At 50.4% G+C, this 13,848-nt stretch overlaps 6 protein-coding genes across 6 annotated transcripts; 4 read left to right on the top strand and 2 right to left on the bottom strand.

Annotated features, from left to right (window-relative positions):
* The first annotated feature begins 107 nt into the window (after positions 1-107).
* On the top strand, positions 108-3,618 carry BJX68DRAFT_183347 (uncharacterized protein). Its single transcript, XM_071037246.1, has 3 exons — positions 108-292; positions 347-1,516; positions 1,562-3,618. Exons 1-3 carry the CDS (start codon positions 190-192, stop codon positions 3,268-3,270), a joined length of 2,982 nt encoding a protein of 993 aa, XP_070894264.1. The 5' UTR covers positions 108-189; the 3' UTR covers positions 3,271-3,618.
* A 105-nt stretch (positions 3,619-3,723) lies between these two features.
* On the top strand, positions 3,724-4,098 carry BJX68DRAFT_271455 (copper metallochaperone ATX1; the record flags this gene model as incomplete). Its single annotated transcript, XM_071046947.1, has 1 exon — positions 3,724-4,098. One exon carries the CDS (start codon positions 3,724-3,726, stop codon positions 4,096-4,098), a length of 375 nt encoding a protein of 124 aa, XP_070894263.1.
* A 531-nt stretch (positions 4,099-4,629) lies between these two features.
* Positions 4,630-7,611, bottom strand: BJX68DRAFT_258344 (uncharacterized protein; the record flags this gene model as incomplete). Its single annotated transcript, XM_071043518.1, has 4 exons — positions 4,630-6,888; positions 6,941-7,228; positions 7,299-7,418; positions 7,477-7,611. 4 exons carry the CDS (start codon positions 7,609-7,611, stop codon positions 4,630-4,632), a joined length of 2,802 nt encoding a protein of 933 aa, XP_070894262.1.
* Positions 7,612-8,145: 534 nt separating this feature from the next.
* Positions 8,146-9,233, top strand: BJX68DRAFT_183162 (uncharacterized protein). Its single transcript, XM_071037243.1, has 2 exons — positions 8,146-8,480; positions 8,541-9,233. The coding sequence occupies exons 1-2, from the start codon at positions 8,185-8,187 to the stop codon at positions 8,653-8,655; spliced, it is 411 nt and encodes a 136-aa protein (XP_070894261.1). The 5' UTR covers positions 8,146-8,184; the 3' UTR covers positions 8,656-9,233.
* A 281-nt stretch (positions 9,234-9,514) lies between these two features.
* BJX68DRAFT_258342 (RING finger and CHY zinc finger domain-containing protein) lies at positions 9,515-11,183 on the bottom strand (the record flags this gene model as incomplete). Its single annotated transcript, XM_071043517.1, has 3 exons — positions 9,515-10,100; positions 10,149-10,513; positions 10,563-11,183. The coding sequence occupies 3 exons, from the start codon at positions 11,181-11,183 to the stop codon at positions 9,515-9,517; spliced, it is 1,572 nt and encodes a 523-aa protein (XP_070894260.1).
* A 767-nt stretch (positions 11,184-11,950) lies between these two features.
* Positions 11,951-13,723, top strand: BJX68DRAFT_246209 (SKI complex subunit WD repeat protein SKI8). The gene is made up of 6 exons (XM_071041617.1): positions 11,951-12,300; positions 12,361-12,397; positions 12,458-12,870; positions 12,926-13,019; positions 13,096-13,282; positions 13,338-13,723. The coding sequence occupies exons 1-6, from the start codon at positions 12,298-12,300 to the stop codon at positions 13,519-13,521; spliced, it is 918 nt and encodes a 305-aa protein (XP_070894259.1). The 5' UTR covers positions 11,951-12,297; the 3' UTR covers positions 13,522-13,723.
* Positions 13,724-13,848: the final 125 nt, after the last annotated feature.

Genomic DNA, 13,848 nt, shown 5'->3' with positions numbered 1-13,848 from the left:
CATCAGCCCTCTGACCATTGGTTGAGCATATGCCACAAAGTTTTCTCATGTGACGGCCAAAGAAGGCTCTTTCACTTCAATACTTCTTCTTGTAATAGGATCCCAAGTTCAGACTGAGGGACTGTCACATTCTCGATATGCTTTTTGGGTCAGGCTTTCTATGTATCGCCAAGATTGAAGCTCGACCCAATGGATGAGAACACTGCAAACCCTCTGCAATATGGGGATGTGGGGAAGCCCCTATATCACCCAGATACGCAGTCATGGTCATTCCCGCGGAGCTTACGCCCTGGTAAGTTTATCCAGTGTGCAGCTATCGCAACATGCAGTACTGACGAACCACAAGCACCACGCATAACTTACACTGGGATGACCAAAATTGTTAGGCCATCACTCTATACTTCAACCTCATCGTCGTCGACACTTGACAAATCATTCCTAGCTGAGGGGTACCCCGAGCTTGTCCCAGGATATCGACTGGCTCACAGCCCAAGTGTGACTACAGCGAGGGCTGAAGCATGCAACCCTCTAACCTCTACCCTTTTTGATTTTGGCCGTGCAGTGGATATTGGTATAGACACTTCTGGACGTCTCTCTATACCTATTGTTGCGTTTGCATCCGGAGAATGTGGCAACGCGATATCGTTTCGGACAATCGCCGACGACACGGTAGACATGCTGCAATCCACGATGACAGAGTTGCAGGTTCCGACAATTGGAAATGCAGACACTGTTGAATGGGCAACAGGTGGAGCTCCCATCCGGCAAATCTGCTCATCGATCTCGGAAGATGAGAGTGCCTCTTTCGTTGCCGTTCGTTCCAATTCAACAGCCATATTCCGGCCTCTCTATCGCAGAACACCCACCCCTGTCCCCACCCGCCGTGATAGTAATGGCATTGCGTCGGGGTACCTAATCTCACGCCTCGACCCGGGCTTCTTGATGGAAATATCAAGCTCACATACCGGAGGCGTACCGCACGCAGACGTCAAATTCAACCCATGGAATCAGAAACAGCTTGCCATCGTGGATGAAAGTGGGCATTGGGGAATCTGGGAACTCCGAAACCAGCGCAATGCAAATACATGGATTGCCGCATGTGTGGCTTCGGGGTCGCTTCCATGGGTTGGGTCTAAGAGTCAAACTACGGGCACGGTTAGACGACATGACGGATGGTTAGCTATCGATTGGGTCGGGGACGCACGCCATATTGTTGTTTGCGACAGGAGGTGCTCAATTCTCTATCGGTTGGAGGATGGCCAAACTCAATCCTCCGTGATTGAGCTTGGGCTGGGGAGAAAGTCCGAATGGATTTTAGGTATCAGAAGAAGCACCTGCAGGTCATCGCAGGTCTTCATACTCACCAATTGTCGGCTTCTTTGGGTTGATGCCACTTCTGCCTTGATTACGAGCCACGCCGATTCAAAGCCGTCACTATACCCGCGCCTATCCTGGCGCCACTTTCGTGATTCAGATGACACGACACTGCAAATGACTTCATTGGCAGTTGACGAAGGTAAGTTGCCCAATATTCGCTATCGGGCATGATTGACCGAAACAGATTTCTATGTGATTCTATTTTCTCGTCTTACCCAACTTGTTCTCGCGTTCCACTGCCCCATTTCACCCAAGCACACGGATTATCCGGAATATGCCCCCGATCCTTTCATTCTTGAAGTACCGCCATCTCCAGAAGATTCAGAGCCTCTTCCAAAAGCCGTGACTTTTTCTACGCTTGTCTTCAGGGAAATTGCACCCACAATTAAAGGTGCAGCCTACCCCCACCCTGACTTGATTTTCATCAAGGCCTTCCTTCTAGATTCCAGCCTCCGGGTCCAGGAGTCTATATATTGCAAGATATCAAGTGGTCTATCCGACGAGGATAACTCTCGTGGGAGAGATATCCTGCGTGTCAGCCATCAGCGTGTAGCAAGGTCGCGGAAACAGGCTCTCAACAGATTGAGGGATTTCATTGTTGATGACTGGGACGAGTCTGCACTAGGCGCCGAAACGTCTGACCGCGGTGTTGACAATCTTGCCTCCCTGACCGATTCGCAATTCGCATTCGATTATACCCGGATATATGCGGTAGTGACTGGGGCTTTGGGCTTGCTGTCTGGTGGCGACAAGGAAAGCGCCAGGGTCAGTTTTCAAATATCGTTACAGGAGCTGATGAACGAGATATCCGATCATGATCACCCGGGGCGTTCTACGGGTCGAACAGCGTATGTGAATCCTAGGTCTGAGACATGGCACAATCAATCTAATCAGTCGTGCTCTAGGCTTGAGTTCTCGGGAAGAACACCTTTACTTGACGATATCGATCAAAACGCCCAAGATCTGAGACCTTTCCTTTCTCGGGCTGCCTCGAATCAGCTGTCACTGGGAGGCACGAGTCATCTACTTGTTCATCCTTATGACCCTCTTACTTCACCTGAATCGCAACAAACTCAACTAGCGGATGTGTCAAAATTGGACCTGGTCGAGATCTATGATCGACTAGTTAACCACTGGCTAGTTGACTTACCTCCGGATATACCCGGACGCACACGGATTGCCAAAGAAAAGGCAATCCGGCATTTCGTCGCCGATATTGTGCTGGGGCAAATCATCGCCGTGCGCAGACGGTCCGAGGCGGAGTTGGCCTCGAATCTTAACAACGGCGATGGACTTTTACCCAGTCGGCCGATAGACAGCCTGGCCACTTCGTCGGAAGCAGCTAACGAGCAGTCTTCATACGGACTTTCTAGGCAAATGGGTGATACGGTCACCTCAAGCAGTTCAGCGCATCGAGACTTCACTGTTCCCAGTCACCTTGCAGGAACACTCCCTCCATTTGCAGCGTTATCCGCCTACACTAGTTTCAAGAGCCCGAGGCCGATGTCCCGAAATACGGAACGCATCCTCAACCACTGGAAACCAGGCCTCGATCCGGCGTTATATTCCTTCACCACGGAGGAACCGCAGTCAGCAGCTAGACTAAAGGCTTCAAGACATAGGTCGCGAAAGAAGTTGTCCATGTCTATGAAGTCTCTGAGTATAGAGCCATCCGTACCCCTTCCGGCCGCCTCTTCTCCAGTCCGTCCTGCGAGAGAATGGGGCAGTCAGCCCGACAACAACAGTCAGCCACCCACGGTACGACTACAGAGCAGCCAGGTCATGGAAGATCTTCCAATGACTCAGATCGAGCGCGGTGCATTTGGAGGTAGGGAAGCTGTCAAAAAGAGTGTTATTAAGGCGAAAAAGAAGAAGAGGGCGGCAGGGTTTTAGCGTATTATTGTTTGATCTAGCAGCTTCTATACAGTCTCAGACGGAGTACCGTTATATCCTTGCTAGCTACGCTACCATTGGACGAGAAAATGCTCGTTACGCTTCAATAATTATTCGACACTTGGCGATCAAATGAGGTGATTATCAAGCTTCATGAGCCATTCTTGCGCCTTGTTTCTTTTATATCACTATAGGCACCCAATCGTGGAATCGAATAAAACATAGTAGAAAATCGTCCTATAGATAAAACCAGAAAACTGGGCCCTGGCTGTGAACAATAGTCTCTCTATTCATACCATATTGGGCAGCCGTTTCCAATATATAAGCAATCCCGTCCGTCTCCGCACCCTACTTTACTATTTATCCGCATCATCTCCCGCTTCCCTCATCGACAACACAACCCCAAAACATACTCGCCCTCAACCTCAACCACTCCTCTCGCAGAAACCCACAATGTCCGACCAAGAATCTACATACAAATTCAACGTCAGCATGAGCTGCGGCGGGTGCTCTGGTGCCGTTGAGCGGGTCCTCAAGAAGCTAGACGGTGCGTTCAGTTCGTTCCTGGCGACTGCTGTTACCCCTCTCTGCCCCCCTGTTTCCAGACTCGACTCCCCTATGGAAAGAAACCTTCTCGGACAGTTATCGCTTGAACACGGGGTTACTGACGGTTCAATAAAACATCTAGGCGTGAAATCTTACGATGTAAGCCTGGACACTCAAACTGTCCTTGTCAAGGCCGAGCCCTCCCTCGAATATGACACAGTCCTAAACACGATCAAGAAGACCGGAAAGACGGTAAACAGCGGCGAGGTGGTGACGGCTTGAATGGGTCGCCTGATCGGTCTTGGTTGATAATGTTGGAATGCATGAATGAAATCTAATGATTGACAGCCATGGTGGGGCTCGAAATGTACCTATCTACCGAGTAGCTCTGGGCGCGCCATCAAGTCAAAACTCCTGTGCCACGACTCATGACCAGAGTTACATATGGTTCTGCACAATATGCAAGAGGAATGCATAATCGAATGTGTAAATATGGGGATGATTCCTCGCTCTAGACAAGATTTGAAGTCTGTGTCACTCCTGCTAGTCACGGGCTTCATCCATGCCATGCTGGGTATCATTGAATACAATAACAGTGTACGATAAGGATATACATCTTCGGAGAAGTTCTTCATCAATTGCATCTCAATCCACAATCAAAACTGGTCGACCTCCGTATCGTGCATCGTCCGCGGGTTTCATATAGACAGGAGGTGGTCGCTCATCGGCGGGGTGTGTGCGTTGATGGCAGTCGTAAGTCGTCCTAGAGAAGTAGTAAGTTATATGTTTATGATTTGTTTTCTTTTGCCGGGTTCATCTAGCAGCATGCGGGAGAGGGAAGGGTCTCGGGGCTCCTGTAAGAACGGGTCCTATGTGGCCATACCGTGGAAGGGGTAGGTTATTCTGCGGCTGTCTGTTATGCTGGTAGATTGGAGGTGGTGTTGTATATTGCCCGTTCTCAGGATATCTCGGTCCTGGGCCGCTGATAATTGAATGTTGCAGAGGGAAAGCTTGAGCCTGAGATCCAAAGTGAGCTCGACCGCGAGGTGGGGCTGGTGCATAACCATCTGACGGCACACGTAGATGCTGGTCAGCTTGAAACCTGGACCGGGCAGGCTGGGGTGGACTTTCCACTATCTGGCTTGGAGGAAGCCGATGGCTTTGCCTGTGCTCTGATGAAACACTGGGGTCCCGATGATCAACGGAACGGACAAAGCCAGCCGCATAAGTACTCTGATTCTCTATAGGCTTATATGGCACATGGGAGTCCCGGCTCCGCCGGACAGGTTCATGCTGAGGCTTCGTTATCTCTCTGCGTCTGTACCCCCCGGCAATATGCTCGTGAACACTTTGCAAAGTGCGTGGCTCGGGTGCATCCGGTAAACGAGGCTGGAAAGTCCCATCACGGCCACTTGTGCCAACAGGCTGGCCGTATGTCGTATCAGGTTGGATACGGGGTTGGGGCTGACCTGGAGATTCACGACGGGAGACATGAGGATTAACAAGACGACCGGGAGGAAACAGTTGGGTATCATAATCCCAGCTTGGTCCTTGATGCGCGAGAATTGGGGGCTCGCGATCAAAACGTGCGAAAGGCAAGGAAGGGCCCTGGATCGTGTCTGGCCGGTGCTCTGCAATATGAGGCGGTTCAACAGAGGCAACAAATCCCCTACTGGTACCACTGTGGAGAACAGGCTGTGCGGCTGGAACATATCGTTCCCCGGGGTAAACACTCAATGCAGGGGGTGTATGGCTGGGAAGGGCATTCTCCATTGGGGTTGGTTCGTAGTATGCCATGCGCCGTCTTTTAGAGGCATGATCCTGCACCGGTTCCTGTGGGATAGGATGGTTTGGAAAGTCCTGGTGGATCTGGCGGTGTGGCGTCACTGAGCGAAAGTTGAATGCCCCTGACAGCCTTTTTGTAAGATGCTCTATATGGCCACTGCTTGGACGTTTGATTTCCACGGGGATAGGGCTTTCAATAGAGGGGAGCACACGGTCCTGCTGGCTCACATTCCTACTGTGTAAGCGTCCCGGCGGTCGGGGAGGGGATCTGAGAGTGTCCTCATGCCTCTCATGTATGATGTCCTTTGGGCCGCTGACAAACACAGGCCGGTTGGTCAAGTCAGACTGGTGAAAAGAGGGCCTCACTGCATCAGGGATTGGTGCTCTTTCTGGAGGGACCAAGTTGGGTGGTTTGGGGGGGACAAGAGCATCCTTCCTCTTGCTTGGCAGCTCGGAAAGGGGATACAACTCATATCGCTCGTCCAAAGTTAGCTCAACTGCGGTACCCACGCGAGAGCCCATTCGATTTCGTACGCGGCATGACGGAGGTTTAGTACTTACACGATGTTCTGCCATCGGTTGAAGTGGTGGTCGGCTCGGATTAGTAGTAGTGACTGCCCTGTGGTTAGATATGATCAATGGAGTACCAGAAGGATGACGATTTCCAATAGGTCGGCGCAAGGAGGGTTCCCTGTCACGGTTCTCTTGCAATCGATCTCCTTCAACGGAGTACGATGGTGCTTGCTGGCCAGGTCCTCCCCTGTAATTTTTGTACCGATTGATAGCACGGTCCCAAGCCTGGTATCTGCTGAAGCCGCGCCGATCAATCTTAGTCCTTTTAGGGACTTCTGGGATGAAACGAAATCCGGGCGGGGCCTCATCTTCCAGATTTTCAAAGTGGGTGCCACGAAGAGCAGCGCCGTCATGATCAAGAGGTCTCATCTGAAGTTCCTCAACCACGGGATTGCTAGAGATCACCTCCACACTGGTATCTCGACCATGTAATGGCTGCGGCTCACTCTCAATATCACTGTCCTCATCATCGGATATAACAATGACTTCGCGAAACACGTCTTCAAGGACGGTTTTGCCGTTCTCATCATCACCTCTCCACTCTACTAATTTGGCGAGGGTCGGCTGTTCAACAGTTGCTCTCGCCTCATGAAAGGAGGTAGTCTTGAGGAGACGATCATAGTTTGTGTAGATGTGTCGAATGTGAGCGACAACAGCCAACTGCGCTCGACGGGCGAGGGGAAGCTCGACAGCTGTACCTACTTTACGTTGGCCCTGGCTCTTCTATTAGATACTTGCTACGTTTATTGCATGGTGGGGCACACACCTTTTGGAATGCAGTTTTAATTATCTGATTCAGGTCATTGTCTGGGATATTTGGGAAGAGATCTTTAAGCACATCTCTAGCTTCTGTGTTTATGGTTATCTGGGAAACCGAGTTAGTTTCTGCGGGACCGGTATCATTCCCCGTGCCGTAGAAGGGCACTGTTTTCCCGGTTGACGTGAGGTATAAACCTCGGTCCATGCACACAGCTGCAACGATAGCGCTGGGGAAATGATAACCAATACGATGCACATGCTGAGACAGGCCGTGCGTGTGCAGATGAGGGGTCGTCTAGCGAGGGAGAGAATGGTTAAGAGCCGGATAATAATAAAAAAGTAAATACTGCAAGGGTCCAGCGTACAGAAACAGCATACACCTTCATGCCATCTTTTCGACAGAGCTCTTTACAAGCTGTTGTGAAGTGCGGATTTCCCGCGGGAATGAAGGTGTAGCCCGGTGGCGCTTTAGCCTCGAAGGATATCTGCCGTGACTGTCAGAAGTGCACACCTAAGACCGGCGAGGCGGCGGCAACAACATACAACACTCCGGAGCTTTTTCTTCGCTTGGGTGACCGACTCTAAGATCACCTTATGCTTCCGTAAATTGCGCTTTGTAATCCTGCTCGGGCTTCGCCTAGCCAGCACCGAGGCAGTCCTTCGAGTTACTCGAGTCATATCGATGACATCCGATGGCCTCAGGTGACTATAAAGAAGACGGCTTCTTCATCATCATGGCGCTGTGTCAAGCAGGCACTGCAATATCTGAACTCTTGAAATGGTCGATCAGTGATGATTAACCATTCGTACAGGGTAATATGAGAGCGCGAAGAGTTGCTAATAGTGCTAATAGTAGGTTGGAAGTAATCAGTGTACCATCTTGATGCGGAGCGCTGAGGGCGCAAGTCCGAATGATAAAGGCGTCCACACGCGGTCGTCGTGAAACCTGCTTTATCCCTGTTTTGGTCTGGCGATAAGCTAGATAGCCCAGGTGATATTGAGAGAGCGAAACAAGCACGTACACTGTACAAGGATCTTGGTCCACGTACTGACGTCGAAGACGAGGGAAGAAGGAGAAGGTGGAAGGGCACCAAAGCGTCAGGGCCATTTCGGCCTAATCGTGGGCGCATGCTGGTCCTACCCTATCGGGACAAGCGCCATCACTGACATCTTGGCTCTTGGGGAAGCTTGTCATGCTGGCTTCGAGCCAAAGAATCCTGTCTCGTACCTCGACTGTAGTAATCGTTCAGTATGGCGAGCCAGAGCCCAAGCAGACAGGCCGTTATTCATGCCTATCGCCAGCTCTACCGCCAGAGTCTCAAGGCCATAAACTATTCGACTCCTGCGCGTCATTTGGTACTCCAAACAATGCGCCAATCCTTCCGCTCCCCGACTCAAGCTTTTGATCCTCGCCGGATTTCCAATACCTTGGACTTCCTCCGCAATGCGACCGAAGTCAGGGGCCTTGAACACAGAATCCTGAGGAATTTGCTCCTTGTCAAGTATTGGGACCAACCTCGGATGAAATCGGACAAGTCCAATAGAAGGTCATCATACCCAAGGCGTTTGCCAAAGACAATCAAAAATGAAGTCTAACCGGTTCGCAGGTATAAGCCGCTAGGTATCAATCAAAATCACCCGAAATTTCAGAAGAACATCCGCGAGCAATTCAATAAAACACTCATGCTGTTCAATGAGAGTGTGGGAACGTGTTTACAATGACGCAGAGGGCTACTCCCACAGACCGTCGTGGGTTGCGCCATCGGTTGGCAGGCTTTCCAACACCATGCTCCCCGCGGGTACCCTCAATCATTGGCCCCTTGGTTCGAATAATCGAAAGCTCAGCGGGAGCAATGGCGACTTTATGGGAGCATACTGTAGCTGCAACACCATAAACTCACAGCCATCTATTTCAACCGGTCTTTCCTCAGATAGTGGTATTAGCCAAGTCCCCCGCCGTGCCATGTTATAAAACGCACACTCGATGCATCTAACACGAGGAGCTGCCCTCAAAATAATACGAGGAAGATGGCGCATAGGGCCGTCCACCCGGTTATGAATTTTGAGATTATGGGGATTGCGAGGGTGCCGGAGAAAGACGCAGGCCATTCTCCCAAAGGTGTATTCTGGCGAAAGAGAAAGGGAGGACGGGAAGGGGGAGGGGGATGTGGGAATACGGAATTGGCAATATGCGCTTCCAGAATCTTTGAACGCTGTCTCAATTGACTTGTTCGATTGCATGTCGCGTGTCTGCTGAGAATCAGATATAGTTGAGATAGATGATTGGAGAGGCTTTTTAAAAGATATGTCTTGTATCAAAGTATAATACACGTTGAAAAAAACTCTTGGATCATCTCCTCTCCAGCATATCTATGTTCAATGGCAGTTCTACCGGACACTAGGTTGGTAGTCTTTCCCCCGCCAAACTCCAAACACCAGAAATCCAGTTCGCTCATATTCGGTGGCATAGTAGATGGAACCAGCCAACTACCGCCAATGCAGATCAATCATGGTCATTCATGGATCCAGCCATGTCCATCGTCTCTATGTCGCTGTTCCTCAAGTCATGTATATGTAAGTGTCATCGGTGGCCGAATATATCAATGCCTTCGTTGTCATCTTCATCGTCATCCTCGTCCTCATTCTTATCAGATTCGCTCGAGCTTGACAATTCTGCATCTTCCTCGTCATCCTCGGCTGTTGGGGTTTCATCGGCCGGATCGGTGCCTCTGCTCAAAAATCCTCGGTATCTAAAGCGTGTACCCCAAATACTAAGTTCGCCATCGCCATCATTCTCGCCAGTCTGATTTAATCGAGCCCCGAAAAATGACGTAGAAGTAGATCGCTGCGATTGGCGGTCAGGTGGTATACCAAAATAGTTGCTGATCACGGGGGAAACAGCGCGTCCACGGGTAAGATTGTACGAAGAAAATTGTCCAGACGGATTCGCAGAAAGAGATGAGGCGAATTGCGGATGAGCACCTGCTCCTGGTGCAGAGCTAGGGTCGATTTGCAATGGCTCTAGGGTAGGCAGGTCAGAGTTATCTCCGCCGTGAGAAGATGATCGCAATCTGGAAGTTGGTAGATTTTCCACGTCAACATTATGATCTGACGATTCGGTATTCTCGTGGAGAATGCTGAGTTGAGTAGTATTATAAGATTCGCACCTAATTTCTTTTAGCTCAAGTCTGGTTTGTTTTCCTTGCTGGACTTACATATCACATCGCAGGCCCAGCCAATGATACTTGACGACCGATTTAGTGCCGCAATCGTTGCAAGTAATGATAGCCTTGGTGTCCTTGAAATCTGCCGGCATTGGTTGACTTTGAATCGTCCTGTCCAGGTTTCGGAATGTAGCTTCCATATTTGTAATTGTTTTGCTGCATATTGGGCAGCGATACGACGATTTTGAATACTCAGCAAGACACCGTTGATGGATACTATGTCCACATCGCATAAAAACCACCGTCTCTGGAGATGTAAACATGTATTCTCCACAAATTGGGCAGTCACACTGAGTCGACCTTTCAATACACTTGTGTGTCGTTTCAATCGAGATAGGAAGGCAAACGCTGCATGTCTGCAATCGAATTGGTAAGACTTCCGAGCCTCGTGGGTCGAGTGCTTACCTTGCAGTGGAAAAAGTCCTTCCCCAAGCCCTTGCCGATGCGACAAATGCCGCAATCACCGCAGTGGTAGATGCTTTTGCTAGCATCATTGTCCCAAAGCTTGCAAGACGCGCAATAATACTGTGCTGCTAGTTCTCCACACCTCTTGCAATATTGCGCGGCATGTTGAGCATGCCCACACAACATGCACAGCATGTGCTCTGTTTTTGGACGATCAAGACGATGATCCTCTACTTCGTCGTGGCAGAGCCGACAAGTGTACCACTTCTTGCAATCAAAGCATTGGAGCTTGACATTCCTTTTATAATGAGGGCACCCTAGAGTAGGCTCGTCGAATACTTCGATGTCCTCGTCCTCAGCGTCCTCAGCAGCCGGTGATTCGGACTCTACTCTGGGGTAAAAGGTTGGCTTCAGGTCTTCAGCAGTTAGGTTTTGGAGGATTTCATGTAGTGCAGATGTAGCGGTAGAGGCCGAGGAGACGGAAGGTTGATCGAAGGATTGGCCGCTCCAACGGTTGGGAGTATCTGTTCGTTCGAGAGTGCGGGAAGAAGGAGTGGGTGAAGAGATGGGCGAGAGATGACTTCCCATAAATGCCCTGGATGAGTTGTAGTTTTCCGTCATAAGATCATGGATCATGCGCGCCTGATCGGTGCTGGTATACCCCAGGTCTCGGATTGCATGAATCCGGCTCCGGAGGGCACCCATTCCGTCATCTTCAGGAAGCAAGGATTGCCCACTGATATCATCCACTTCCAAGGCCGGGTCTATAGAGCCACCCGGGACCTGTGCATTGTCAGATTCGCTTTGCGGACCATGCCGGGTAGTAGTGGGAACAGGAAGCTCTTGGCTAACGGTGAAAGACGAGGTTCCTGCAGTCCCGCTTGTTACGCCCTCTCTAGGCTGCGAAAGGCGTTCACTAACAGGATCCTGGGATTCGACATGCTCAGGTTGCAACAGCTCGTCCGAGTCGGTCGAGGGTAACGTGGAAGAGGTGTTCGAGTGTTGGTTTTCAGCCTCCGGAGGTTTATTGCCATACGAATTGCTCCCCGAACGATCATCTTGCTCTAGGTCCGACATAATAGGGCGGTGCTTTTCATCGCTGCCGGTGTGCTTCGCCCGATGTTCTAATCCTTGAGACTTATCGAGGGGACACGATGGGTCATTTATGGCAGTGGCGGAGAATTTGGCTGGTGTGGTTGACGGCGGGCCTTCCGAGCGCAAGTGAAGGGTCTCAATGGGGAGGGGCATATATACCCAGTCATGAAAGGTTGAGCTCGGCAGTTAATGTTGCAGGGGGTAGTATGAAGAGGGCCGAGGGTCAGACCTTGAAGCTAAGACGGGCTAAGCTGTCAGGAACGATCGGAGAACTTTTTAGGTAGTCTCCGTATAGCTGGGTTGGCTCGCTGCCTTCTTGTTTCAGCATGTGAAGTTGTGCACCAGCCTTGGCCCCAGTCACCTGACAGGTTGCCTTTCATGTACTATAATGTTGTCACACAGTTGACTCCCTAAGAACTATGAGACTTCTGCTGGAATCCACAGGAAATGTTACTAGTTGACTGAGTGACGCGGTGGTAATTGTTGGTGCAAGCTGTCGTGGTAAGAATCCATTTCTGATGATCTCATCTGTCTCCAGCTCCAGTGCAGCTCGTCCCACAACAACAAGAATCCAAACCACCAACAGCCAGCAGCATTGGCCGGAGTGCGGCGCACCACTTTGCTGATTTCTAATCCAAGGATGGTAGGGCGCATCCTTCGCTTCAGAAGTACAGTCTATGGTTCTAATCGAGCTCTTTTCTAGTCTAAACAATATCTTTCCTATGGCTCTGCCGATAATAGTAAGTAGAGAGGTTTTGTACGTCCCCACCATTGTTTCCTGTACTAACAGACTACTGCAGCGCACCCTACTGATATATTCTCGCTGGCCGTGACTGACAAGCAAATATTATCGGCATCGGGCTCAAATAGCCTCCAAGTCCATTCAACGACTGATCCCGACTTTCCTCTTACCCAAACCCTTGAAGCCCACAAGGTCGGATGTCACCATGTTGTGACTGACGAAAGAGGATCAAGAGCAGTCAGTGTTGGCTTTGGCGGGGAGGCGCTGATCTGGACATGTCAAGACGGGTCATGGTCCAAGATGAAAGACGTAACTCTTACTGATGTCTGGGCGGTTGCACTATCTGCCGATGGCCAGTATCTTGCAGGAACCACGCAGAATGGCCATATCAAGGTATGGGATCTAGGTGCGAACGAAGAGGAGATCCGAGATCATGAAACCAAAGGTAGTTTCGGAACCTGCATAGATCTGGTGAGCATTTCCAACACACTTGTTATATTTCCAAATACTCATACACTAGGTATAGTCACCCGATGGCCGACTCATCGCTAGTGGGCACGAAAATGGCAGCGTCTATATCTTTAGCACAGAGACGGGGCGGATGCCATTTAGTCTATCAGGTAACTATGTGTTCTATCTCAGCTACACACCCAGGAAGCGGCAACGAAGTAGCCAAGGCTGAGAAACGCGTCCTAGGTCTCGTCAAACCAGTACGAACCGTTACCTTTTCTCCCGGTGGGAAATTTCTTGCCGCGGCTGGAGACTCCAGGGTGATTGTGCTGTATGATACCTCTTCTGGTGAGCAAGTCGCCAGTCTTACGGGCCACGCCGCTTGGATTCTATCGCTATCCTGGAGTAGCACGGGTGAATATCTTCTCAGCGGGTGAGCCCTATACCCCCCTTTCTTCAACGGACTTGAAGCTGAAAGATGTTGTCAGGTCTTTCGATGGTAAAGTCAAAGTTTGGTCGATCGATACTAGGAGTTGCGTTGCAACCCACTCCGAAACAGAGAAAGCGATATGGAGTGTCAAGTGGCTGCCAATGGTGGGAAAGTCGGAGGGCTTTGCGACAGCTGGTTCAAGCAGAAGCATATCATTCTACCGGGAAGCTACTGGGGGTTGATCAACCAACATTGAACACACCCCCAAAACCTAGGCTGGTAGTCCAACTAGGCCGCGCTAGGCGAATACTGACCCTGCTGCAATATGAGCCCAACAACACAAGAATTCATTCCGAATGTCACCTATGTACTGTAGTACTCTGGAATTGAGGCGCTTAGATAAGCACCGGTTGCGGGCGGTTCGATTGCCTTCTCCGGGCGGCTTCAAATACTGTCAAGATGAGCTTTGCTTACTTTGACAATGATGGCAGCGGCGGCCGAATGACCTGGGCGACGCATGCATGATCTTTGCGTATCACCTACTATGTATTTTTAAGACGACGGTTCCT

This window comes from Aspergillus pseudodeflectus (genome assembly GCF_044049435.1).
Source record: "Aspergillus pseudodeflectus strain CBS 756.74 chromosome Unknown BJX68scaffold_62, whole genome shotgun sequence".
Lineage (NCBI taxonomy): Eukaryota > Fungi > Ascomycota > Eurotiomycetes > Eurotiales > Aspergillaceae > Aspergillus > Aspergillus pseudodeflectus.
This window is presented reverse-complemented; position numbering and strand designations above follow the sequence as displayed.

Excerpts from the sequence above, each read along its gene's own strand:
- BJX68DRAFT_183347 (XM_071037246.1), top strand. The coding sequence starts at position 190 with ATGGATGAGAACACTGCAAACCCTCTGCAATATGGGGATGTGGGGAAG. Across the intron at positions 293-346 it reads CCCGCGGAGCTTACGCCCTG|CACCACGCATAACTTACACT; the intron begins GTAAGTTTATCC and ends ACGAACCACAAG. Across the intron at positions 1,517-1,561 it reads TTCATTGGCAGTTGACGAAG|ATTTCTATGTGATTCTATTT; the intron begins GTAAGTTGCCCA and ends TGACCGAAACAG.
- BJX68DRAFT_183162 (XM_071037243.1), top strand. The coding sequence starts at position 8,185 with ATGGCGAGCCAGAGCCCAAGCAGACAGGCCGTTATTCATGCCTATCGC. Across the intron at positions 8,481-8,540 it reads TCGGACAAGTCCAATAGAAG|GTATAAGCCGCTAGGTATCA; the intron begins GTCATCATACCC and ends ACCGGTTCGCAG.
- BJX68DRAFT_246209 (XM_071041617.1), top strand. Across the intron at positions 12,398-12,457 it reads CTATGGCTCTGCCGATAATA|CGCACCCTACTGATATATTC; the intron begins GTAAGTAGAGAG and ends AGACTACTGCAG. Across the intron at positions 13,020-13,095 it reads GATGCCATTTAGTCTATCAG|GTCTCGTCAAACCAGTACGA; the intron begins GTAACTATGTGT and ends AACGCGTCCTAG.